Source organism: Prionailurus bengalensis, chromosome A1 (assembly GCF_016509475.1).
Source record: "Prionailurus bengalensis isolate Pbe53 chromosome A1, Fcat_Pben_1.1_paternal_pri, whole genome shotgun sequence".
Lineage (NCBI taxonomy): Eukaryota > Metazoa > Chordata > Mammalia > Carnivora > Felidae > Prionailurus > Prionailurus bengalensis.
Window position 1 is genome coordinate 205,396,109 of NC_057343.1, and position 25,514 is coordinate 205,421,622.

Consider the following 25,514-nt stretch of genomic DNA (forward strand, 5'->3'; position numbering starts at 1 on the left):
AATGAAAGCAAACTTCTAGACTTGTCAAATCAATAGATTTCCTTTTTAGAAAACTCTTACGATAGCATGATAGAGTTAAAATCCTAATCTGAAGCCAATATATTACCTGTAATACCACAGAATTCTGGGGTAGGATTAAAGAAAAACTAAGCTAAACCTGAGAAAAATTAGGGATTGGGGCTAGGAGATTAAATGACTTGGTCAATGTCATGTCAATTGTTGGAGGTAAAATTAAGAACAAAACTGAGGTGTTGTGACTCCCAGATCAGGTTCTTTCTATTAGGTCATGTTACCTCACCTTATTGGAAATCACATGATTCTCAATGATTTTTTTAAATATTTACTGTTGATAAGAAAGAGATTAACATTTACTAGCATTTATTGAGTCTAATGAGTGAGATAGATACTTTCATACACTATTTCTAATTTAATACTCACATTAATCCCAAAAATGATCATTTAGAAAAAAATAACCAAGACTCAAAGATGACTAAAACATTTGTACAGAATCAGAGAAAGACATGGCGAGAACCCTCTATATCAGTTTGTAAAATCTCTATATGATTCCCAAAATATTAACCTAAGCCAAGGATTCTCACCATTTTTTACTTGGTAATCAGAGGGTTGTTTCTATGTTTCCATTACATTTTCAAAAAATAAGTAAGTTCCAATTCAATTTTTTTCCTGTTGTAAGAAACTGTATTAATACAATAAATTCCAGCAGCTCTTATAGATTGTTTACTTTTCGCTTTTGGTTTTTTACCTGGAGTAATAATAATGCTATTAGCTTCACGAATCATGTCAATTGCATTGTCAAGGTTGATTTCTGTATGTGTGCCAGAAATTTCCATGGGTTTTCCACCAGCTGTTGAAGTGGTACCATAGCCTCCAAGAATCACATTAGCCAGGGAGCGATTCATTGCCTGGAGAACAAAATAAGCAGCTGTGAGAGTTTAATCTACATAACTTTTTGAAAGTTTTAATCTATGTAACTTACTGTATCCAATGTATACAATATTCACAATCACTTAAAGAGGTTTTTATTTGATCATCTAAAAAAATCACATAGATCACATCTATAAAGTCAACTGCACACTGACATGTTTTCAATAAAAGTTAATTTTAAGAAAGAATTTAATGGAAAATTACCAGTAACATTAAGAAATTAATGAAATTCAGATCCAGTTATTACTGTCTGTGTTCTGATTAAGCAAGTTCTACCTCCATATGTATTTCACCAGAGTGAAAGAGAACGATATCTATGAGAAATTTTACAAGGTGACTCTATAGATCTCTCAGGTGACTCCTGCTACCAGTTCCAACAGGGAGGAATCCAAAGGATAGGAATTCACATCATTTAGGAGTCTGCTGCCCTCTGTCGTCAAGAAAACAAGAAATGTGGGAGTTGATACATTCTTCTTTTCCAAACCAACTACATACAGCTCCAGGAAGCAGTAACAGAAGTGACTGGATTCATCATTAGGTTCCTAAAATATTTTACTTCCAAAAAGGTAAACGAGTAAGTTCATACACCATTTCATTAAAACTTATACCCACCCTTTTAACTAAAAAAATAATCTTGGGGAAAAAAAAATAAGAGGAAGGCATGCTCATTTACAATCATCCAACAATGTGCCACACAAGTGAATCATGTGAAAAAATCACAGGTCTGGTTTCTACAATAGTTCATTTGTAGACCTCTGGAGCTGTGGTGGTAAAAGACAAGAAGCAAATGCCTTTTAAGAATTCAAATCACTGCAGGGATGCCTGGGTGGCTCAGTCAGTTGGGTGTCTAATTCTTGGTTTTGGCTCAGATCACGATCTCACGGTTCGTGAGTTCTCGCCCACATCAGGCGCTGTGCTGACAATGCAGAGCCTGCTTAGGATTCTCTGTCTCTACCTCCCTCTCAAAATAAATAAATAAGCTTTAAAAAAATGCAAATCACTGTACATGAACAAAGCAGTCATTCTACATGATCAGCACTGGATTTCTCACTTCTGAAAGGGCTATAATAAACATATGATTGATCCAATGTGTATACCATGTAAAAGCTATATAAATGCAATCTATTACTTAAAAAAAAAAAGACAATACTGTATTCTTAAAGAATGAAAAGCAACTGGGATTTCCAGGGACATGTAAACACACTAGGAGAAAAAAACATGACAACCCACACGAAGACAGCCCAGCCTGCTATACCACCTTCATGCAGACGTGAACATACACGTCTGAAGTGGGACAGAGGTAGAGGCAGGGAGGACAAGGTGCAGAGACGATGAACAGAGAGCCATACCTGACTAAAGGCGGCATATCAATAACATAAAGAGGATAGATCCAAATGTTGTCAGAATTGTAATTATCCTTTTTGACCTAAGCTCACTTATCAGACACAGCATTCGCATTTTACAGAGCCCAAACTCTGGTAAACTTGTCTAAGATTATCACATACAAAATAAAGTCCAGAATATCTTGATATATTTATGAACACACAAGAGGGCCGGAGAAAAATTCATAATGGTTTTATTTAGGTATAGAGTCCCAATCTGACATAAAGATTTAAATTCTTAACCCAACCTCCTATACTTAAATCCAGGTTTTAGTGAAAATCCAAATAGCCAGGCCTGAGACTTCCAAACATTCAACATTTGTTGATTTTGTTAACCCTTTCTAGTTCTGAATTAGAAGATTCTGAAATTAACAGAAATATGTTCTACCAAATAAATGTTTGCCTTAAAAACTAAATCAAAGGAATGTGCATCGACTGATGAATGGATAAAGAAGATGTAGTATATATATACAACGGGATATTACTCAGCCATCAAAAAGAATGAAATCTTGCCATTTGCCACGACATGGATAGACCTAGAGTGTATTATGCTACACGAAATTAATCAGTCAGAGAAAGACAACTACCATCTGATTTCACTCATATGTAGAATTGAAGAAACAAAACAGATGGACATAGATGAAGGGGAAAAAAGAGAGAGAAAGAGAAACCATAAGAGATTCTTAACTACAGAAGATAAACTGCAGGTTGCTGGAGGAAAGGTGGGTAAGGGGTGGGTTAAATAGGTGATGGGTATAAAAGAGGGTATGTGTGTTGAGCACTAGGTGTTATATGTAAGTGATGATCACTAAATTCTACTCCTGAAACCAATACTACACTGTATGTTAAGTAACTAGAATTTAAATAAAAATTTGAAAGATTAAAAAACATTTGATTCAAAGGAGTATTTCAGACATAGAGATATTTCTGTCATAGATAACTTTTTTCTTGTTTTAAATTTTTTTTAATGTTTATTTATTCATGTGAGAGAGAGAGAGAGAGAGAGAGCGCGCATGAGCAGGGGAGGGGCAGAGAGAGAGAATCCACAGAATCCAAAGCAGCTCCAGGCTCGGAGCTGTCAGCACAGAGCCCGACACGGGGTTCGAACTCACAAACCACGAGATCATGACCTGAACTAAAGTCGGACATTCACCCGACTGAGCCACCCAGGTGCCCCAGCTCATAGATAATTTTTAAAAAGTGAAACACACAAAATGGTTCCATCACCTGCATCACTCAGTCCTGCAGAGGGACAGATGTACAAGGATATGACCACTTTACTCTAACTTGGTGTAAAAGGAACCATTCTTCTCTCCCTATAAAACTGAATGGAGGAGAAGAATTTCTGAGGACATTTAATTAATGTTTACCCACTTCTAATGGCATCTTCAGGAGAAAGAAAGGGAACCACACAGTAGTTTAACAATCAAAGTCAACTTGTTAAACACATATCCACAATTATATCACCATTAAGCTAATTCCATGTGGTCTCTTAAAAACTAAATTATTTTTCATCCCTGAATTTACCATTGCAACATCATATTTTCAACAAATGCTTAGGGTGTAGGGCTTTCTTTTGTTTGTTTGTTTCTTTCTTTTTTTTGCTTGCTCAAGTGATTAATGAGACTATCCTGGGCAGACTGAGGAGTTCCCAGCTCCCAAGACAAAGTATTCGCAACACTATCCAAGACTTCCTTTCAAGTTACTAAGCCCTATAATGAAAACTGTATGCTACATTAAAGAGACCCTTAATTCACATCATTCCAAGCAAACTATAAGAAATAAATCTGAAAACAAAAGAAAGGTCATAAAATAGACAAAACTAACGCAATAATAACATACAGTCCATTTACTATCATTTCTCATTTCAGTGCTTTGTGGGTGCCAAATAATTGACTGCAAAGCAAAAAAAGAAATTATTTTTGGTTTGGCTTTGATGTACTTCATTCTGTTCTATTTTCATTTGGAAATAAGCAACAAAGTACAAAAATCAGAAAATTCGGTCGGAAAATGCTCTTCCCCTTCTACAAGCGCTCTACCTCCCAGGCTGTTTGGACACAATCTCAAGTACATGGACTGTAAAATCATGAAGAGGTTAATGTCTATATGACTTCTAGACATAAAGCAAATTATTCACTTGAGCTGCTTCTTTGGACACTATCGATATTTTTCAGTTTAACACTGGGTATTGTATAACCACAGCATTCGGCTCAGAAGACACACAAGAGAAGAACTGTCAAAACAAAAATTCAATTTTCGGTATTACTGATTAGCCACTCGGGGAGCATTTCATTCCCTCTCACATAATAAAAGCACTCTGTTCCGGTTTGGACTTGCATGTTTCCTTTAATAAATAATAAAATAATGAAGCTACAACATACTAGTAATATTAATAGATATCGATATATGATAGTACATCTGTTACCATATGCTATCCAGAGAAGATTCCAAAATATGAAATGAGCTGACAAATATTTATCTAATGTTCACGTAACAAGTATTATACTCATCTGAGGTGCCAGGTGCTAGGTCAGGCCCCGTAAACACAAAGGCAAACAGTAAATGACATCTTAAAATATCTTCCTTGTAAAATAAGAATAGTATCTCCTACCTCTGGAATTAGTGTGGGGATTAAACGAGCTAACATTTGTAAAGCACCCAGCTTTAATGCCCAATCACAAGCAGCTATTTCATTTTTATTTTTATTAGGAACCACTCTGAGCTGCTAAAGCATAGGCCACGAAGAAACAATTTTTTTGATAATAAAACAAGCACAAGCCAAGAATCAATGAAGATTAATGTGAAAAGTCAGGAATCGGGGCAATCTGGAAGGAGAGAAAATTTCTATCTTCAAAACTGAAAACTACAGCAGGGTCGTTTCTGTTGTTGCCTTGTTTGTTTCATAATAAGACATAGGACTGAAGAGAGTGTGAGAAAACTAGCTCCCCACGCATCACCGTTGAGAGCTAAGACTGGACAGTCCTTTGTGGACATCAATTCATAGATATTGAGAGCCAACAGAAAGCTCTTACTCCCTTTGACCAAGTAATTGTACTTACAAAAAGGTCAGCTAAAGGAAAAAATCAAAATGTACAAGGAGGTATACTGAAGAAAAAAACAAAAACCAATACTATGGACTTGGATAAATTATGGCATATCTGTGTGATACAACAGGCAGACCCCAAAAATTATTAGAAAATCATTGGTGAGAACATTGAACAACACAGAATATATTTGAACATAGGTATATGGGAAAATACTGGAATTAGAATATTAAATTTTAAGAGTTAAGTGGTAATGGCATTGCAAATGATTTTATGTATTTATCCTTTTCTACTTTCTTCCAAATTTCCCACATTAAGCATCTTTTATTTTTGTAATTGAATAGTATTTTCTAAAAATTTAAAGCTTCGGCTGTCCTTGAATCCAAATTAATTTGAGTTGCTATTATAAACAGAGTATCAGTCTGATCCAGAGTGACACTTAGGGTCACAGACAGCTGTAAGAATACCCTGTTAGCCTTATACGGTACAGGAATAAAAAATATCTGTGAAATGCTGACAGTAAATGACATGCCTGACGTGGTAGAAATTGAAAGAAAAAAAAGAAATACAGAAACCAGATCAAGAAATATGAAAGAAGAGAAAAGCATAAGACAAAGATGATATAGTCACAGAAGTACACACAGAAAAAAGTATTTTCAACAACTGCCTCTCACTACCTTATTCTAGTTACTGTCATAGAATTGCTACTGTAAGTTTCTGTAGTTACTATAACCAACAATAATAAAAGAAACTAGATGAAGAAAGGAATGGGAAGGAAATTTTAAAAAGACACACAGAAATTTGGGAAATACTACTGATAAGATTTAAGAACCTAAATAAAACCATTTAAGGAAAAAAAAATGATAAAGCCAAGAAAGACCCATGATGATGCTCTAAGAACTAGACATAAGTACTCCTCACCTCTCCCCAGATCAGTATGCCACTGGCTTTGTTAAAATTTAAGTCTTCCCGTGTAATTTTAAAATCAGTGTTTTGACCAACAAGTTTAAGTAATGATGAAAATCTGCTGCCCCCTCCTGGTCATTCAAATTCACCAAATGAAGCAAAGTCAAACCAAGAGTTCATTTTTAAATGCTAAGTGAAATAAGTCAGTCAGAGAAAGACAAATACCATATGATTTCATTCATATGTGGAATATAAGTAACAAAACAGATGAACAAAGGAAAAAAAGAGACACAAACCAAGAAACAGACTCTTAACTACAGAGAACAAACTGATGGTTACCAGGGGGGAGGTGGGTGGGGACAGGTGTATAGGTGAAGGGGATGAAGAGTAAACTTACCATGACGAGCACTGAGTAATGTGCAGAACTGTTGAATCACTATACTGTACACCCAAAACTAATATAACACTGTATATAATCATACTGGAATCAAACAAAAACTCAATTTTAAAAAAGTTCATTTTTTGAGAAAACTATCTCTAATACAATTGAATACATTTTTCCTTGTTCACAAACATTTGGTTTTTGTCTTTTAATTTTTTTAATGTTTATTTATTTTGACAGACAGGGAGAGAGAGTGCAAGCAGGGGAGGGACAGAGAGAGAGAGAGAGAGAGAGAGAGAGAGAGAGAGAGAGAATCCCAAGCAGGCTCTGTGCTGCCAACACAGTGTCCTCCCTGGGGCTCAAACTCATGGACTGTGAGATCATGACCTGAGCCAAAATCAACAGTTGGATGCTTAACCAACTGAGCCAACCAGATGCCCCAAACATTTGTTTTTTTTAAACCCCAAAGCCTGACACCTTTCAGGCAGGAGACACAAGCTTCCACCTTTCCAAATTCCCTGAACACCCTGGAAGATTTCATTTTAAAACCTCTTCCTTTCTTTGAACTTGGGCTATCAAATCCTTTGTTTTACAATATGGCCAAAGAAAACTAATTTTTTTTACTATAAAAAGATAACCTCAGCATTCAATTTACAAAGAGATTTTCAGTGAAAACATTTGAGAAATTCTGAGTTATAAAATAAGGGTGGGTCTTTTTTAAATATTGTAATAAAAGAATGGAGGCAGAATAAATGTCCTTTTTCTGCCCGAATTATTAATCAGCAGAGCCACATTCTGATGTCACTCCATTTCACACTTGCCCTTTCACAGTCATTCAGAACTGTTAGAGAATAGTATCTATCATCTGAAAACATTTTCTAGTCAAACCTTTAATTATTTGCAGGATATCTTCTTGCCATCCAGAAGAGAATTAGAAACAACAAAAAGGAAGCTAAGAGGTATTTGTTTTCTTAATTTTTTTTGCTTTTTTAAAAAAGATCATGCTGACCACAAAACTTCAAGATAGGCACTCTCACAGATGACCGGTGGGAGTGTTAATTGAAACAAGCTTTCCGGAAACAACACAGCAATAAGTAGAAAGAACTGATAAAAACGAGCATACTCTTTCACTTCGAAGAATCGATCCGAAGACAAAAATCAGAGGTGCCCAAGATGTATTTTCTACAAAGAAAAATTAAAACTCAATATAATTTTTATAGGGAAATATTAAATAAATTTCATATATCCATATGATGGATTTATATGAAGTTCATTAAAATATTAGTTAAAAATCACTTTTAATAAGGAAATGGCAAGAGGGGTGCCTGCGTGGCTCAGTTGGTTAACCAACCGACTTCGGCTCAGGTCATAATCTCACAGTTCGTGAGTTTGAGCCCCACGTCAGGCTCTGTGCTGACAGCTCAGAGCCTGGAACCTGCTTCGGATTCTGTGTCTCCCTCTCTCTCTGTCCCTCCCCTGCTCTCACACGTGCACTCTCTCTCTCTAAAAAATAAACAGAAATTATTTATTTAAAAAATAATACTCAAAATAATAAAATGACCAGAATATAGTAAGACGAAAAGAATAAAATGTAAAACAATATACAATATGATCAGACAAGTAAATACACGGGTATGTAAAAGAGAAAAAAAAAGAGAATACAAGAGATAGACCGAAATCTTAAATGCTTATCTCCAGCTGGAGGGAGTCGGAAGATTTTTTTATCTTTATATTTAATTTTCCTAATTATCTACACTTGGGTGCTTTAAAAGCAGTCTTGCAAATTTATTCAGATGAAACACTCTGAGATTTCTACTGAAGAAAATAGGAACGGACACAGTCGTTTCTACTGCAAATAAAATACCAAGCACATCCTTATTTTGAGAACACCATGTCTTTTTTGTGCACACACGTTTCTTACCACACACATGATGTAGGACAGGATGGCACCAGAGGAGCCTATGAGTGCGCCCACGATGGTCAGCAGGTTGTTGTTGAGCAGGAAGCCCTCCGCGCACAGGGCCCAGCCTGAGTAGCTGTTCAGCACAGTGATGACAACGGGCATGTCTGCACCCCCGATAGCAGCTGTCAAAGTCACACCCTACAATGAAAACCAGAGCAGAACCAAAATTAATACGATAAAAATAAAACCTCTGACACTGGACATCTTGGTTCTTAGTCACTCTGGTGTTCCAATTAACCTACTTCCCTTGAAGTTCTCCTGACAGTAACAACCAAGTGCCTCCTATCCGGTCAACTCTCCCGCAGATGCACCAAGTGAGAACACTGAACCACCTCCCCGCCCCGAAATATCCCTAAGTCCCTAAAAGGCAGTGATGAAAAGCAGGCAGAAACTAGAGAGGGGTCTGCACTTGGAAAAAGGTGAGAGCACTGAGTGAATTGTATGATTTTTATGGTTAGTCTAAGGGCAGGCACCTGCTCGTGCCAGGAGAAAGAGCTGAAACTAAATCATAAGCCCACAGTCTCACTAGTTTGAAGATCCAAGGACAGGATTTAGGGTGACTAAGGCAGCTGGAAAGGCAGAAGGCAAACTGCAAAGGAGCAGGCTGAAGAGAGGGAGCCCCAAACTCTATATATAAACTCGGCCCAAATATCTGGCTCACTCTTTATGCATTACGCATTGATCTAATAACAGATTTCAGCAACCACCCCCCACCCCCCCGCAATCATAGGTGAGCTAGATTTGAAATCTGAAGGCAGCCAAGTTAGCTGCCTACAAAAATAAATTAAAAAATAATGATCAATACTCTTTGGAGGAATACAACAGAATCCAAAATCTGTCTAGTGCAACCCCAAATCACTAAACACAGGAAAGGAAAAACATGATGGGGAAGAAGAGTTTTGCTTTTTATTCCACATACTCCCACATATGTTGAGTTTAAAATGTGAATGTATTCACAGGCTACTTAATTAAGTCAAAAGCAATTAAAATAGTCCACAAAATATTTTATCTTACTCAGACATCCTTATAAAAGCATAAAGTAGCTCTTAAGTATCAAATTCATTTCTTCTCAAAAATAGTAATTCTTAAAATTTTCTATTTCTATGCTATTGGTTTTATTTTGAGACATTTTTTTACCTCTTCTGCTCTCCTGAATAAAAAAAAAAAAGTCAAAACTACTTTTCATTGGTTTAAAATAAAACAAAAATCAGTGCTATATAATCCTGAAAAAAATTGCATTGTCAGTAGTCATAAAAAGAATTTTAAGTTACTTTTCAGACTTCTAAAGTTTCTTGGTCAAAATCAGTCCTTTTAGGATTACATAATAGTAAGTATTATTTTAACACTGTAAATCATGAATCAAGCAGCCAATATGTGTTTCATAAGCAATTACTATATGTCTAATTTTGTGCTAAGCACTACAAATTATTTTAAAAACTTAAAACATTAACCTTGTCTATAAGGTTGACTCCAGACTAGACAAATAAGGGAATCAGTGAATAACAGAGAGCTGTTTGCAAAGGCTTCATCACTGATATAATGAAATGCTACACTGTAGCACATGGGCAACTAGAGAATGCTGTATCTATCAATATACTAAATACAAAAATTAGAGAGGCAGAGGAGGACCAAACCCACCATGAAAGGCTTTGCTGAACTCCCCCACTGAGCCCAGAGGATTTATTAACTGCATTCCATTTTATCTACTGTGGTTATTTAACTTGGTATCCTAGTTTCCAATAAATGTTAGCACAACTAATTGGCAGAGAATACCTTCCACTTATCGCATAAAACCCAAAGCATTATTCTGTGGGCCCTGTCACAACAGGGAGGCTCCTAACAAATGGTATTGAAAACACTTGGCTTTTTAAAATTCCCTATTCACCAACACACTGATCCAGTGAAAAGACCCCAGAACAATAAATGTGTCACGTGACAACTTTGGAAGGAACCATTACGTGGAAAGAAAGAGTGGATTTTTCTTCTTACACTTTTCTGTGTTTTCCAAATTCTAAACAGAACATGTGACATCATTTTGAAACATGTTTATTCCATCAAGGGTCTTGAAGAGATAGAAATATGATTAGACTGTAATCAAACAAAATACTGCCAGTTCCTCACTGAGTGCATGCTTTCCATCTCTGACTTCTTACCATGACAGCAGAGAGAGCCGACACAGAGCCCAGACAGGTGATGCCGGTGGTAAAGCTAGGGTCCATCATGAATGGGACGATTCCACCCACACTAGCAGCCAGCAGGCCTGCATTAAGTAAGTGCCTTCCAGGAAGCAGGAGAGGGGCAGATTTCAGGATACCTAGGACCAAGGGCATGTCAGTCAGAACCTGGCACATGTCATTAAATTAAAACAACAACAACAACAACAACACACACACACACACACACACACACACACACACGTGTGTGTCATTTAATCCTAAACTACCAAAATTTAATATCAGCATAAAAAAGGACCTGAAACATAAAAGCAAATTAGGGCTCTTAGACGTAACAAATGTTAACAGAAGTAGGAAAAGTATGGCTCAACTTAACTGCTCTTTACTTTGATCACACAACAATTTCTTTACTCTTTGTCACAAAATCTTAAAAAATTACTTTTTTTCCGTATGACCGACACACAAGTTGTTAAGTGTGGTTTCATTTATTTAAAACTTCAAAACAGAGTCCTAGCACATTAGCATTTCTGACTCTATCAACTGAGCCCAAGGGAGCAGAGCCCTGGTTTGCTACTTGTTTTTAAAAACAAAGCATGAGACAAGAACATTGTAGGCTTGAAGTTCTTTTGGGATTTTAAGTTCCATGGAAGTTTCCTATTTAATTTTAATGACTTGATTACTGAGAGGCCAGACCAGATTTTTATATCATAAACTAGTTTCTATATAGACTCACTTTTGCATGAAAACACTGAAAACAGCCTATGTGAGGTTTGGTTTTTTTGTTGTTGTTTTTTTTTTTACCCCCACTTCTATTTTCCTGGCTGACTTTGGCAGAGCAGAAGATGCCATGCTACAGCCGTAAAATGTGTATCTGTTTTCAGAATCAGTACTGCATAGTGATCACACCAGCTTATTCAATAAGCTGCTCTCTATTCTGGAAAACGTATAAAGTTCATTCTTGTGAACTCTACAGAGGCATCTCTAAGGGTTATGAAGATGTTGTTTTGTTCACATTTATCATCAAATGTCAACTAGTCCCTCTACACAAATTTCTGTGCACTTGTTTCCTCCGTTGGCTGTCTACGGAAGGAATAGCTTCAAAGCCTTAGGAGATCTGGAAGGCTCAAATAAAGGAAAGCAACCGTGATGTGGAGGAGGGGGTCTTTTATATATTTGAGCGCTACCTGAATTCTTCACCTAACAGCTTTGACAGTTAAGCCATTTTCTAAATTGAAATGGACCCCTAAACAAGAGATATTTACACTGAATAATATAGGTAGGTGCTAAATCACTTACCCTGCAGTTTTCCATAGGCAACAAGAGAGCCACTGAACGTGACGCCTCCGATGTAAGTACCGAGGTAGGCCACGATCTTGGTGAGATTTGCTGCTGCGTCCACAGCAAAATGTGGGTATTCTACAATGTACTCAGCTATGCAAGTTAGCACCGCTGCCAAGCCCACTAAACTGTGGAAAGCAGCGACTAACTGAGGTAAATCAGAAATCTGGATGCGTTTGGCAATTGTCAGTCCTGTTGGGAAATGAAGGTCAAAGAGATATTAAAACTCAACACAGCTTTGAGAAGCAACTCTGATAAAGCCCATGCCTGAACATTATTCAGCCATAAAGAAAGATAGAAATCTTGCCGTTTGTGAAAATATTGATGAACCTTGAGGGTATCATGCTAGGTGAAATGAGTCAGACAGAGAAAGACAAATACCATATGATCTCACTTGCATATGAAACCTAAAACAAAAAAACAACCAAGCTCATGATACAGAGAACAGACTGGTGGTTGCCAGAGGCAGGGGAAGAGGGACGGGCAAAATGGGTGAAGATTCCAGGCTCAAAATAAGTCGTGGGGATGTAACATACAGCATGGTGACTATAACTAATAATACTGTATAGCATATTTGAAAGTTGCTAAGAAAGTAGACCTTAAAAGTTCTCATCACAAGGAGCCCCTGGATAACTCAGTCGGTTGGGCGTCCAACTCTTGATTTCGGCTCAGGTCACGATCCCAGGGTCATGGGATCAAACCCCACGTCCAGCTCTGTGCTAAGCACAGAGCCTAATTAAGATTCTCTCTCTGCCCACTGCCTACCAGTCTCCCCTGCTCACACTCTCTCTCTAAAATAAAATTAAAAAAAAAAAAAGTTCTCAGCACAAGAAAAAAAAAATTCTGCAACTATGTATGGTGACAGATATTTGCTACACTTACTGTGATTATTTTGCAATATACACAAATACTGACTCATTATTTCATACATCTGAAACTAATACAATGTATGCCGATTCTACCTCAATTTTTTTGGGTATACACATTTAAGGGTTTCCAATCATTATCACTAATAAGTATTTATCTGCTTCCTCATATGGGCTAAATATTCTCTCACAGGGACTATACAGAAGGTAAGGACGCTGGCTATGTATACCCTTTCAAAATAGCAGGCTTTCTCAACACACAGTCCAATTCCAAAACCCAACACACAGCACTGACACCTGCCTCTTCCCTCACAACCTGCAAACACTCCCCTGACTAACGCTTCTTCACATGCCTTTACATCCCCCTACTGCAAGAATAACTCAAGCTCTCTTCTCCAAAAGCCAATATTTGCTTCTTCAATATTTGAAGAAGGCTTAGGTTTTCAGGGCGGTGGGTGGGAGCAAAGGTGAACACATGCAAATAGCTGGGTAGAGTAAACGTGCAAATGAGGAGACTCTTGAACTCCTGCCTGGTTCTAGGCAGGTGGTACAGGAGTGCCTCTCAGAATACTTGCTAAGATCCTGTCTAAAAGTTTTTCTGCCATGAACCTACAACACATTTTCCTTCCAGTTCCTTTCCAGGGACTATTGAGAAAGGACACAAAGCATTCCTGCAAAAGTACAAAAGGAGGTCTAAAGCTACTGTTATGCTGGTAAATATATAACCACCAGCTCCTTGGGATAAAAACACATGCCTGTGCCTGTTAGAAGTATGTACATGAGTTTTCGCTGATATAAAGGTATAGAGCACACAAGTTTCAAATAACAAAACATATAATACTCTCTGTTGTAAACTCCATGTAGCCAATTGACTTTCACAGAATGTATTTGTTGACTTTTACCAACTCTTGTGTCTGTCACCAACCTAGTGGTTGCAACTGATGAATGAGTGTGGTTCCCATGGGAATGTTGGCTGACATTTTTGTCTGCATTAACAAGTAAGACAAAACTGAAAGATGCATGTGAGAACCTCACTCATTATCAACAATGTGAGCAGCTGCTTCACTAAATCGGATGATAGTTTTCAAACATTATGAGGATATTTGCTCAGTTTTTTGTGATATTCACCACGTAATGGCTATAGACACAGCACACTTTTGAATTTAAGCTGCATTATTAATATTTTCTCCACCACTTTCTCAGGGCTGGACAATCAACAAAACAATAAATGAAACCCAGATATGTTAGTATCTGTTGATTTCCACCGTGTAAATGCAACCATCATGATCAATTTCTAACTACCAAGGTTATGTCATTAACTATGGAGATGGGAAGCCATGGACAGAAGCCCACCTTTACACGGTATTCCTAAAAACAGATAATAAACATGGGTAATCTCAAGAGCATAGAAAATAAGCTCGAATAAATTAGAAAGTTATAAATAATATAATTACCTTTGTTTCTAATATAATGTATTTTATTTTGGTGAAAAGTCATCAAGTTGGTATAATTCTCATTCAAATACAAACATTTTAAAACATTTAACACTGAGTAAGTACATCAACTGCACCAAAAGAGTGAGCTAAAAAATGGGCATGGGTTCCCATAAAGGTAGAAACCTGCCAAGTGCTTACCAATGGTACCGCCCAAAGCCATTGCTCCAGACATCTGGGCTAACAATTCTGGGGATGGGTTTAGTCCTCCGAGAGTGGCTGCCAGGCCTCCAGCCACCCCAATCATGCCCAATGCATTGCCAAGACGAGCTGTTCCCTGGGTGGAAAGGCCGGCCAGGGCACCAACACAGCACAGACCTGAGCCCAGATACATGATCTTTGCAAACAAAAGAGAAGAGCAGAGAGAAAGAGAGAGAGAGACAGAAAGACTATCAAAACTTTCAGTCTATTAGCATAGGGAGGACTTCTCTTGAGGAAACGTGATTTCCTAAGAACAACTTTAAATTCAGATAATAGAGGGACCAATATGACTTCTTCTTTGAATATTTCAATATATCTTTCTATCCATTAGGGATATTAACAAATTAAATACCTGAAATTCTACTTGCAGTTATACCATTTAGGTAAATTGGTTTCTTTTGTATTGGATGGCATGCACAAATGCATACAGAAGTACCTAAGTTTAAACAGAGTTATGGGCTCTAGACCTGACCAAACGCTGTAAAGGAGCCAATCCCTGACGTAGTAAATGCCAGGGACCATGCCCTATACTTTACTGAAGTTGTAAGTCAGTCCCATGAGATTCTCAAAAGTTGAAAGAGTCATCATCCTCATGTTACAATAGGAAACCAAGGTTTAAAGAGGTTACTACATAATTCTTCCAAGGTCAAATGATCAGAAAATAGCAAATCTGGGATTCAGACAAGGGTCTCCCTGACGTACCACTCCAACTGTTCTCAAAAAAGATTTTGTTCAATCAACAAGTAAGAAACGCTGGGAACAGCGGAAACCAAGGGAGACACGATTTTCCTGCTGTCAGAGTAGATGCAATCACATGACAGTCATTGAAAAGTGATAAAAAAAAATACTGAGTTCAGAACAAAATTGAGTCTCAATTATAATTATATTGGAACATGGAACTTTCGAAGTTCAACTTGATTATTTCTGCTTTTCTACATAACATTTATTTTTAAACTGTCTTTTTTAAATGAATTGACATAACATCTCCTGCTTACAAAAGATGATGCACTGAATTTGTTGGGGGAGAAACAGAAAATTTTCAAAATTTTTTACTGATTAATTTACCATATCCCTACAACAATCCAGCCAGGTACATAAAGAGGATACTAATAACTTTCTTGACTCTTTTTACATGTAGAAAAACTGAGGGACAGACAGGGAAACCCACGTTAGCACATTCAGTTAGCAGGAAAATCTGTCACTAGAATCTGGGGTACGGATTCTTAGGGGATAGGAATGCTCCATTTGACCAAGATGTTTCTAGAGTTATTATTATATTTGCTTGTCAGAGCCTGAATTTTGATAACGATAATGTGAAATCTAGTTGGAAAGAAAACACAGTGGCAAAATTAAAAATTCTCAAAACAGCCTCTTACTTGTTCAATGTTATAGCCACTGTAGAGAGCTGCTAAATATCCTCCAACAAAGGTGCCAGCAGGGAGCAGATACAGGTAGTTGTATTCTGGGGGGTCCGTGGGACGCTTGAACATGTCCAGCATTCTCTGGGTCACCAGAAAGCCACCTTATCAAAGTAAATATAAAACAGAAAGAGGTATCTCATTTAGCAACATGATTTTTAAAGTGGTACACTTTTCCTATTTTAAGCACATCTTTATCACCTAAGGATAAATATAATATTAAGTAACATTTTAAGAGCTCAAAATTAAGTTAGGCTATTACTCAAGCCAGTTCCACTGAATGCAGGGAACCCTATATTCAAAAACAAAGTTTGCGACCAGGATGCAGCACCAACTCTTTCTGCGTGACTACAAGTAAACAGGCATTCAAACAGCTTGGAAACACAAAAGATCAAAGGCTAGTAATTTTTTTTTAATAAGTTATTCTGTTTGTTAAACCTATATTAAGTGATAAAAGAAAAAAAATGCCATATTAACAGGCATCAGACTTCTTGGACATATTAACTGATTTTTTGATACAAAATAGCATCAAATGAGTTTATACAAGTGATGGGCCAGGCTTTCAGTTTTCAGGAACACAGGCCAGGATAAGGCAAAAGGCTAAAATTTTATCTACAAGTATACTCATTTAGAGATGTTACGGTGATAGCTACAAGTCAACTTAATTCAAAACTATGCATTCAATAACTTTCTAGTTAACCTTAGCAAGACAATCATTCTGTTTATTTTGGGGCACAGGGGAAGAGGGTGTTCTTTTATCAAATGGTTTCTAAAAATTACAAGTGGGCAAAATAATTTTTCTTCACAGAGAGCATTTATGATCTGAGTGAGACCATTTTTAAAGGCACAATTAAATTCTTAAAATCAGAATGTCTAACACTCCAAAAGTCTATATCGATTTATATTTGCTTCTCATGTCTCCATTAAAAGTAGCACTGGGGGGGGGGGGGGGGGGGGGGGGGCACGCCTGGCTGACTCATTCAGAAGAGCATGGAACATGCAACTCTTGATCCTGGGGTCGTGAGTTCAAGTCCCACGTTGGGTATAGAGATCACATACATACATACATACATACATACATAAACAGCACCGTGGGTTCTTTTACCACCATTGCCATCGTACCTGCAATGTTGACTGAGGAAATAAACGTAGCAAGAGCAGCAAGGCCCTGAGAAGTTGTGGAAGGATACAACTGTCCTCCCATCAGTGCCAACCCACCAACTGCAGTCAACCCTAAGAAGAAAGAATCAAGATGGTGAACAGGCATAGTGACACAGCCACACCCAATTCATAGCTGCAGGATCTCACATGTATAGACACAAAGGAGAACGTTCCCACACAACAGTCACTCAAGTACTATTGTGGGCAAAAAGCTAACAAATGTTTTTCCTCTTGCATAAAAATTCAGCCTTCCTTTAACTTTCTAGCTCTGTTCCTCCGATAAAGGTATAAATCAATAACATTATCAAAAAGTGGATAAACTGCTTCTGAACTGGAAGTAACTTGGCACGCTTCTGAACTGGAAGTAACTTGGCACGAACTATAAATACATGATGGTGGAGCCGTAACTTTGAACTTTCCAGAATACAGTGCCTCTGGGAATGAGACACGTTCCGTGCAGAGACCTCGGATGCTGGGCCTCCAGCACTGCTGTCAGGGCTGTGCACTGGTGCCATGAGACTTCCAAGCCAGGGCAGATCCAGGGTGGGTCTCGTTCCTAGACCTGAGCCATCACAGGGGGCCAAAGAGACCAGCTCCTGGACAACTGTGTGGACCGCTGCACAGACCACCATCAAGACTCACACCAAAAAGAAATGCCTGATGCTACTCTGGCTGGCCAGCTGGGTTTCCTGTTCCAAAGCCTTCATGGTGAACCTGAGGTTAGGTATGGCTTGCTGCGCGCAGACTTGCTGAGCTGAATGTTTAGATGAATCTAAGAAAAGCTCCTAACAGATGTCGCAACTATAATTCTGTGAAACAGTGGTTTCCAAATTATATCACAGGAATCCCTTCTTTAAAGGAAATTGTAGTGGCGCCTGGGTGGCTCGGTAGGTTGAGCATCCGACTTCAGCTCAGGTCATGATCTCATGGTTTGTGAGTTCGAGCCCCACGTCGGGCTCTGTGCTGACAGCTCAGAGCCTGGAGCCTGCTGCAGATTGTGTCTCTCTCTCTTCTCTCTCTATCTGCCCTTCCCCTACTCGTCCTCTGTATCTCTCTCTCTCAAAAATAAAAATAAACATTAAAAAAAATGTTTTTAATAAATAAATAAAAATAAAGGAAATTATAATTGAAAGAAATAACAATGGTTCTGCACTGCTTGAGATGGGAGCAGCCCAAAGGCCTGACACTTACTTGCTCAGCCCCTTACTTCTGGCCCCATCCTTGCCCCTGTGGGAGCCCAAATCACCACAACCACCGCCTCAGATGCCAAGCCATACAATTTGTAAACAAAGACTTTATAAACCTCACTGAAAGCGGCTGGAGAACTGAACAGCCCATGAAAACCTAAGATGAGGGAAAACAAGAGAGGACCAAACCTGAGATTGCATTAGTCACAGACATCAGTGGTGAGTGGAGAGCAGGGGTCACTCCCCAGACAGTGTGGTAGCCCACGATGCCGGCCAAGCCAAAAGTGGTCACCATCTGGGAAAAGGCTAAATTGGGTGCCGCAAGGCCCAAACCCAGAATCCCAGTGAGACCTACAGAAAGAGAAGAGTGTGAGCTGACATCCAATTAATTACCTCAAGATTAAAAGCACACACACGCACGCACACACACACAAGTATGTGAAATAGTCAATCCTTTTAAATTCTGCACCCAATAATGAGATTTGCCAATAATGAGATTTTTTACACATTTCATGATGGGAGGGGGGGGGGTGGTTAAAGGTATTATGAACAAACTCAACTTCCTGACTGCCACCTCTCAAAATAAAACAAGCTATAAAGATCTAGTAGAATTTATGAGTCACCTGAATAACAGTTTCCCCATTGTCCTCTTCCCTGTTTTAATTTCCATTGACAATGCCACATGTGTTTATATGAGTGTTTCTGTTCCAGAATTACAGACCTATACAGATCTACCAAAAAGCATTTCTACTTGGGCAAGACACAACCTTTACAAGACAGGACTTTTTTGAAGCCAATTTCATGTCACTCAGATTTGGCTAAGGAAGAGGGATTTTAAAAGAGTAGGAAGGATTTCATTCACTCCAGCACCTCCCCAAAACATATGGCTTCCACCCACCCGGGACAGAAGTTTTGCAATTGCTCCTGAATCTGGACTGGACTGCTGGCCAGGGCAGTCAGCTCCAGCCTCAACACCAAGTCAGCAAACAGGATTTTACAAAGAAAAGGAAAAAAAAAAAAAAAAAACAAATTAAATTAAGAATGTGCAGAATACAAAGTCAGCTCTGAACATACATCTTTAATTATTGCCTTTCTTAATAGCAAACATGTGGATGGCTGTTCTGCAACAGAAGGGTTACCTAGTGGTCAGTAAAAATAATGCTAATGGGGGACCAGGGAGCTGGAATTCAACTTTCTGAAATAAGGTACTTTTTTTCCTTGATATGAACTACTTCTTTCTAAGTGGCACAGCTAGAACATCTAGAAATTGACGTTAAGTTTACTTTAAATCATGTAATAAGACTGCAGTTTTAAGTTATATTTCCCTACCCACATATAAAATTGCCAGGGTTCCAATGCATGGCCCATTAACCATCTGGAGGTAGAGTTAGAATACTGTTTTGTGTTCTAGCTAAACATCAGAGAAGCTGTATAGAGCTGTGGTGAATACATTTCATGGGGCGCCTGGGTGGCTCTCTAACTCTTGAGTTCGGCTCGGGTCATGATCTCATGGTTTGTGAGATGGGCCCCACTTCGGGCTCTGCGCTGACAGGGTGAAAACCTACTTGGGATTCTCTCTTTGCCCCTCCCTGACTCACATGCACTCTCACTCCCTTGAGCTCTCTCTCTCAAAATAAATAAATAAGCTTAAAAAATATATATATATGGTTTCATAAGCCAGAATGCCTCGTTCAAATCCTGGGTCTACTGCTCCTTAGCTGTGTGATCTCAGGCAAGTTACTTAACTTGTCTGTGCTATAGTATCCTTATCTGTAAAATTATTAGCCCTCTCTGTCCTCAGCTGGAAAAAGAAAATAATAAATAATATGCGCACCTCACTGAGGTCTTGTAAGAAGTAAATAAGTTAAGGCATATAAAGTGTTTAGTGCAATGCTTAGCACTCATTAAAGGACTACATTAATCGAGAAGCACTAAAGTATCCATCTTTTGTTGGGCATCTAAGATAAAAATCACATATCTGAAGGTTTTTTTAATCAACTATTTAACAAACTAATGTCTTTTCTATAACATATTTAATAATGTCAAATATGCTATTTCTATAGTCTTTGTAACAGAGGAAAAAGAAGAGAAAGAGAAAAAAAAGAAAGGAAAAAAAAGTAAATCATATTCTTTGAAGAATACTATTCAAACAGATTCCTAACACACATGTAAAAGAAAAATACTTGTTTTTATTATTATGGAGGAAGTTTAAGGTAAAGAAAAACAAGTATATGGCCATCCTTTCATTCACTAGAATATGCTACTGTCATATCTATTAAAATGCAATAAACCTTGACTTAACACAAAACAAACCTAGAAAAATAAACCATCATATATGCCTCATTCTATTTCCTGACAAATCTCAAAGAGAAATGGAAATTTACAATCTTTCCAAAAATCCTCTGCAGGTACAATATAATAAGCTGGTTTCTTTTTTTCTTTGACAAGTAAGTGCAAGTCGGGACATGGCCCCATTTATTCACCATGTTCAGAACTAGAGGCTTTTCAGTCATTTTGCTGAGACTTGCTCTTTATTCAAGGAGAGTTACACATTTCGCTTTCAAACATCTGGGCTCGCATGGGAATTTGGAGAATGCTGAGGCTACAAGAATTGTGTGCCTGGTGCTGGTCCTTAATTCTTTCTAGTTTGCTTTTCTTTTTGCTTTGGCTCTAAGTAGATCTAAATATTTTTAATTCATTCTATGAGAGAAACCAATTTAAAACCAAATGGCCATATTTCAAACTCAAATAATTCATACCCAGAATGAATATTTATCACTCTTTTACAGTGACTGCTTAATGTTTTCGTTAAGATGAACTGAAAAGCAGAGAATTTGTGTTCAATTGTAAAGAAAGAAATGAAAATTTAAAACCTGAATTTTTTTACTAGGTAAATAACTAGGATATTAGACAAACATTCAAGGGCTCTATCTGTATCATACTGTTGATTCTTCAATGCAAACGTTTGGTTCCCTAGGCTTCCCTGATGTGCAGATGATCACAAGTGATGTTTTACAACCCACGAAGATAGATAAATAAGTAACTACATTTACGGGCACTTAAAACCAACACAATCCAACACACATCACTACTCGATATATTTGATGGAAGATGAAGCTATTAACAGCTATATTTTAAATGTTTTCTATGAAAGAAAAGCATTAACAGCCTGTATATGCTTTCACACACATTCATTCCAGTATCTGGCGAGCACCTGTATAATGCCACAGAGGTGAGACAAGTAACACGTTTATGAAAACTCGCTTCTAACAGGCCCACTTCCTAATGGAATCCAAAGGAGAACAGCATTTCGTTCGCTAATTTTGACAATTGATACATTTCTTACAAAATCCAAATAATTAGGACTCAACCCTAAGGAAGGGGGTCCTCACCTGCTGTATACGCAGAAGCCGTAGTCATGGTCTTCCTCAAGGGCGTGACCGTAGCTGCTTTTTCAGCTTCCAGCTCAGCCACTGTCTTCGGTTTTACTGGGGCACCTTGAGGAATATTTTTCGGAGTGGGAGCGGGGAAAATCACTTCTCCATCCTAACAGAAATTAGAAAAACAATGTTAAAAGTCAATCCAGCATTTCAAAAACACAGAAGATAGTGACAGTGCTGGGGGGCGGAAAGAGCTGTTCTTTTAAATATAATTTTTCTGGGCCTCCTGGGTGGCTCAGTCCGCCAAGTGTCTGACTTCAGCTCATGTCATGATCTCATGGTCCGCGGGTTTGAGCCTCACATCGGGCTCTGTGCTGACAGCTCAGAGGCTGGAGACCTCTTCAGATTCTATGTCTTTCTCTCTGTCCCTTCCCTTGCTCATGCTTGGTCTCTCTCAAAAATAAATAAACATTAAAGAAAATTAAATACAATTTTTCTTTTAAGATTTTTGTTTTTATTTTAGAGAGAGAAAGAACACAAGCACATGTGTGAGCAGGGGAGGGGCAGAGGGAGGAAGAGAGAGAATCCCAAGCAGGCTCCACACCCAGCGGGCAGCCCAACTCAGGGCTCAATCCCACATCCTTGGGACCACAACCTGAGCCAAAATCAAGAGTCAGATAGATGCTCAACTTCCTGAACCGCCCAGGTGCCCTTAAAGATTTTAAGTTATCTCTACACACAACACATACATTTGTAATGAAAATGCAAGAAGGATTGGGTCTCTTACCTTCATCACTACAGTTCCTCTAATGACATGACCCATTGTACCAAAGTCAAAGTCGTCTTTCACTTCAAAATAAAAGTTATCTTTGTCAGGGCTGATGGCCTTCAGGAGCTTGGTGATGTTGTTGGAATAGAGGGTGCTGGCCTGAGTGGCCATTCGGCTGGGAAGGTCTGTGTAGCCGATGTGAGTAACTCCCTACGTGAACAAAAATATATAGTCTGAAAGGTCTAATCCGGTCTGTTCACCTTCCTGCTAGGACAATTCGCAGTCATAGCCAAGGCTAAGCTGTGAAATTATGATCTTTGTAAATATGCACACATCTCACAAACAAACAGTATATTTCAAAAAGAGCTTTAAATGTGCCTATTTTTAATTTTAAAAAATTTCAGGCCTCAGTTTCTCTGAACACTTTGAGCTTTGAGGCATAAATACTCTCTTGCAAATCACTATGGTGAGCCATGGGACATTGTCCACAGAGAGAAGCAGCTGTTTCCTATACCTTGTGAACGTAAAGTTCTCCTGGCTTCGTGGTTTCAAAGTTTCCGCCAGCCTCAGCAGCTAAATCCACAACAACTGAACCTTCCTTCATTGACTCAATCATTTCTTTACTAAATAAAACTGGGGCTTTTTTACCTAATAAAATGGAAAGAAAACAGAACAAATTATATTATACTTTTTTAAACTCTATTTTCTAATTATTACAGTAGTCTCTGGAGGCTCAAAAATGTAACATCTGAAATTTAACTCTTTCAAGAGACCCAAAAGTCTATACACAGGTGGAAATGGTCATCCTCCTCAGGAAGAAATATGGCTAGTACAAACAGCAAAGCCGATATGCGGGAGGGAGATGTGTGGCTAATAAGCCAGCCTTTCCGTTTACTTACTCAGCATGGAAATCTCAGCACGGCTCTTCCCCACTGATTTACATTCATCACCACTCATGAAGACATAACCATTTGCCTGGGTTTTTTTTTTTAATGCATAATAAGCTATTAAGGAAACTATATGCACCTGAACTGGACAATCCATAAAGATCACAAAAGTCAAGGGGAATACTCACTAGCAATTTACCAAATTAAAAAATGGAATATTTTCAAACATCTTAACAAACCTCACCAGATTTTCCAACATGTTAAATTAATCTACCTACATTTAACACAGGAGAACTTCAGGGAGAGACAGAGAAATGCCATGAAATGAAAACAATAGGAAATCCCAACCTGGGATTGGGGTTGGAAATCACTCATTCACTTTTATTTCCCCCAACACTATTTATTCTGCCTCTGATGAGTCAAGCCCTATACGTGGTGCTCAGAATATACTGGTAGATAAACAGAAAAGATCCCTGTTCTTATGGAACACTCTAGTTATGAGACAGTTCACATTTTAAATTCATTCACTAATTCTTACATAGAAGATAAAGCACCAACCTAACGTATTAGTATGTTCAAAGGGGACCCACAATGTCAGTATATTACAGTGTTCAAGTTTCATAAAACAATAAATACCTAAGCCAAAAGACAAAGGACATAAACTTGTGAGATTGGTAGTAGGAAAGTAGAGAGTTAATAGCCTAATTATCTTTATCTTCTCCTCTTTTAGTAAGTTTTCAACTCTGTGTTTACAGAATTTTAGTAAAAGTACTATCAATTTTATAAATGAAAATTAATTTCAAATGAAATTTCCATTATAATAATAATCTGTTTTTCAATCTTCTTGATTGGAACACATATGGGTTTAAAAAAAGAAAACTAGGTGCTCGAGGTGAGCGGAGCCAGAGTCGAGACCAGAAGCCGAGCTCGGGATCTGACAAGATGGCCGGGCTGCCCCGCAGGATTATCAAGGAAACCCAGCATTTGCTGACGGAACCAGTTCCTGGCACTAAAGCAGAACCTGACAAAAGCAACGCCCATTATTTTCATGTGGTCATTGCTGGCCCCCAGGATTCCCCCTTTGAGGGAGGGACTTTTAAACGTGAACTATTCCTTCCAGAAGAATACCCAATGGCAGCCCCTAAAGTATGTTTCATGAGCAAAACTTATCATGCTAATGTAGACAAGTTGGGAAGAGTATGTTTAGATACTTTGAAAGATAAGTGGTCCCCAGCACTGCAGATTCGCACAGTTCTGCTATTGACCCAGGCATTGTTAAGTGCTCCCAATCCAGATGATCCATTAGCAAATGATAGAGCAGTGGAAGACCAACGAAGCCCAAGCAACAGAAACGGCTAGAGCATGGATAGGCTATATGCCATGAATAATATTTAAAATCGATCTGATCATCAAGTGTGCATCACTTCTCCTGTTCTGCCAAGACTTCTTCCTTTTCTGTTTGCATTTAAAGGACACAGAAACATTACAGAATAAAAGCCCAGACATCTTCAGTCCTTTGGTGATTAAATGCACATTAGCAAATCTATGTCTCGTCCTGATTCACTGTTGTAAAGCATGAGCAGAGGCTAGAAGTACCATCTGGATTGTTGTGAAACATTTAAAAGCAGTGGCCCCTCTCTGCTTTTATTCATTCCCCCAATAGTGGTTAAAGTATAAAGCACTGTGAATGAAGGTAGTGGTCAAGGTTAGCTGCAAGGGGTGTGTGTGTTTTCTCTTTATTATCTTTTTTTTGGTGGGGGGGGGAGAGGTAGTTTTAATTTTATGGGCTCCTTTCCCCTTTTTATGGTGATCTAATTGCATTGGATAAAAGCATCTAACCAGTTCTTTAGAATATGCTCTCTAGCCAAGTCTAAGTTTATTTAGATGCTGTAGATGGACAAGCTTGATTGTTTGAACCAAAATGGGAACATTAAACAGACATCACAGCTCTCATAACATTGTGACTTTGCTGTCAAGTGTAGAATCCTTCCTTCAAAAAAACCTTGTGACCATTTTGT

General features: G+C 38.2%; 2 protein-coding genes across 6 annotated transcripts in view; one reads left to right on the top strand and one right to left on the bottom strand.

The window, feature by feature from the left end:
- NNT (nicotinamide nucleotide transhydrogenase) overlaps positions 1-25,514 on the bottom strand; it is a 94,378-nt gene that overhangs the window by 22,421 nt on the left and 46,443 nt on the right. For all 5 annotated transcript variants that reach the window (XM_043598888.1, XM_043598914.1, XM_043598899.1 and 2 more), the window contains exons 8-18: positions 23,124-23,257; positions 22,628-22,819; positions 21,853-22,006; positions 18,650-18,811; positions 17,235-17,345; positions 16,071-16,216; positions 14,635-14,830; positions 12,093-12,326; positions 10,776-10,936; positions 8,581-8,760; positions 764-923 (exon numbers count right to left, since the gene is read on the bottom strand). In XM_043598888.1, the coding sequence (XP_043454823.1) occupies positions 764-923; positions 8,581-8,760; positions 10,776-10,936; positions 12,093-12,326; positions 14,635-14,830; positions 16,071-16,216; positions 17,235-17,345; positions 18,650-18,811; positions 21,853-22,006; positions 22,628-22,819; positions 23,124-23,257 (1,830 nt within the window). The remainder of the gene's footprint in view (positions 1-763; positions 924-8,580; positions 8,761-10,775; positions 10,937-12,092; positions 12,327-14,634; positions 14,831-16,070; positions 16,217-17,234; positions 17,346-18,649; positions 18,812-21,852; positions 22,007-22,627; positions 22,820-23,123; positions 23,258-25,514) is intronic.
- LOC122494060 (ubiquitin-conjugating enzyme E2 N-like) lies at positions 24,387-25,042 on the top strand. The gene has a single exon (XM_043598936.1). The coding sequence runs from the start codon at positions 24,439-24,441 to the stop codon at positions 24,853-24,855; it is 417 nt and encodes a 138-aa protein (XP_043454871.1). The 5' UTR covers positions 24,387-24,438; the 3' UTR covers positions 24,856-25,042.

Bases quoted from the DNA above. Each gene is read 5' to 3' on its own strand.
- LOC122494060 (XM_043598936.1), top strand. From the start codon at position 24,439: ATGGCCGGGCTGCCCCGCAGGATTATCAAGGAAACCCAGCATTTGCTG.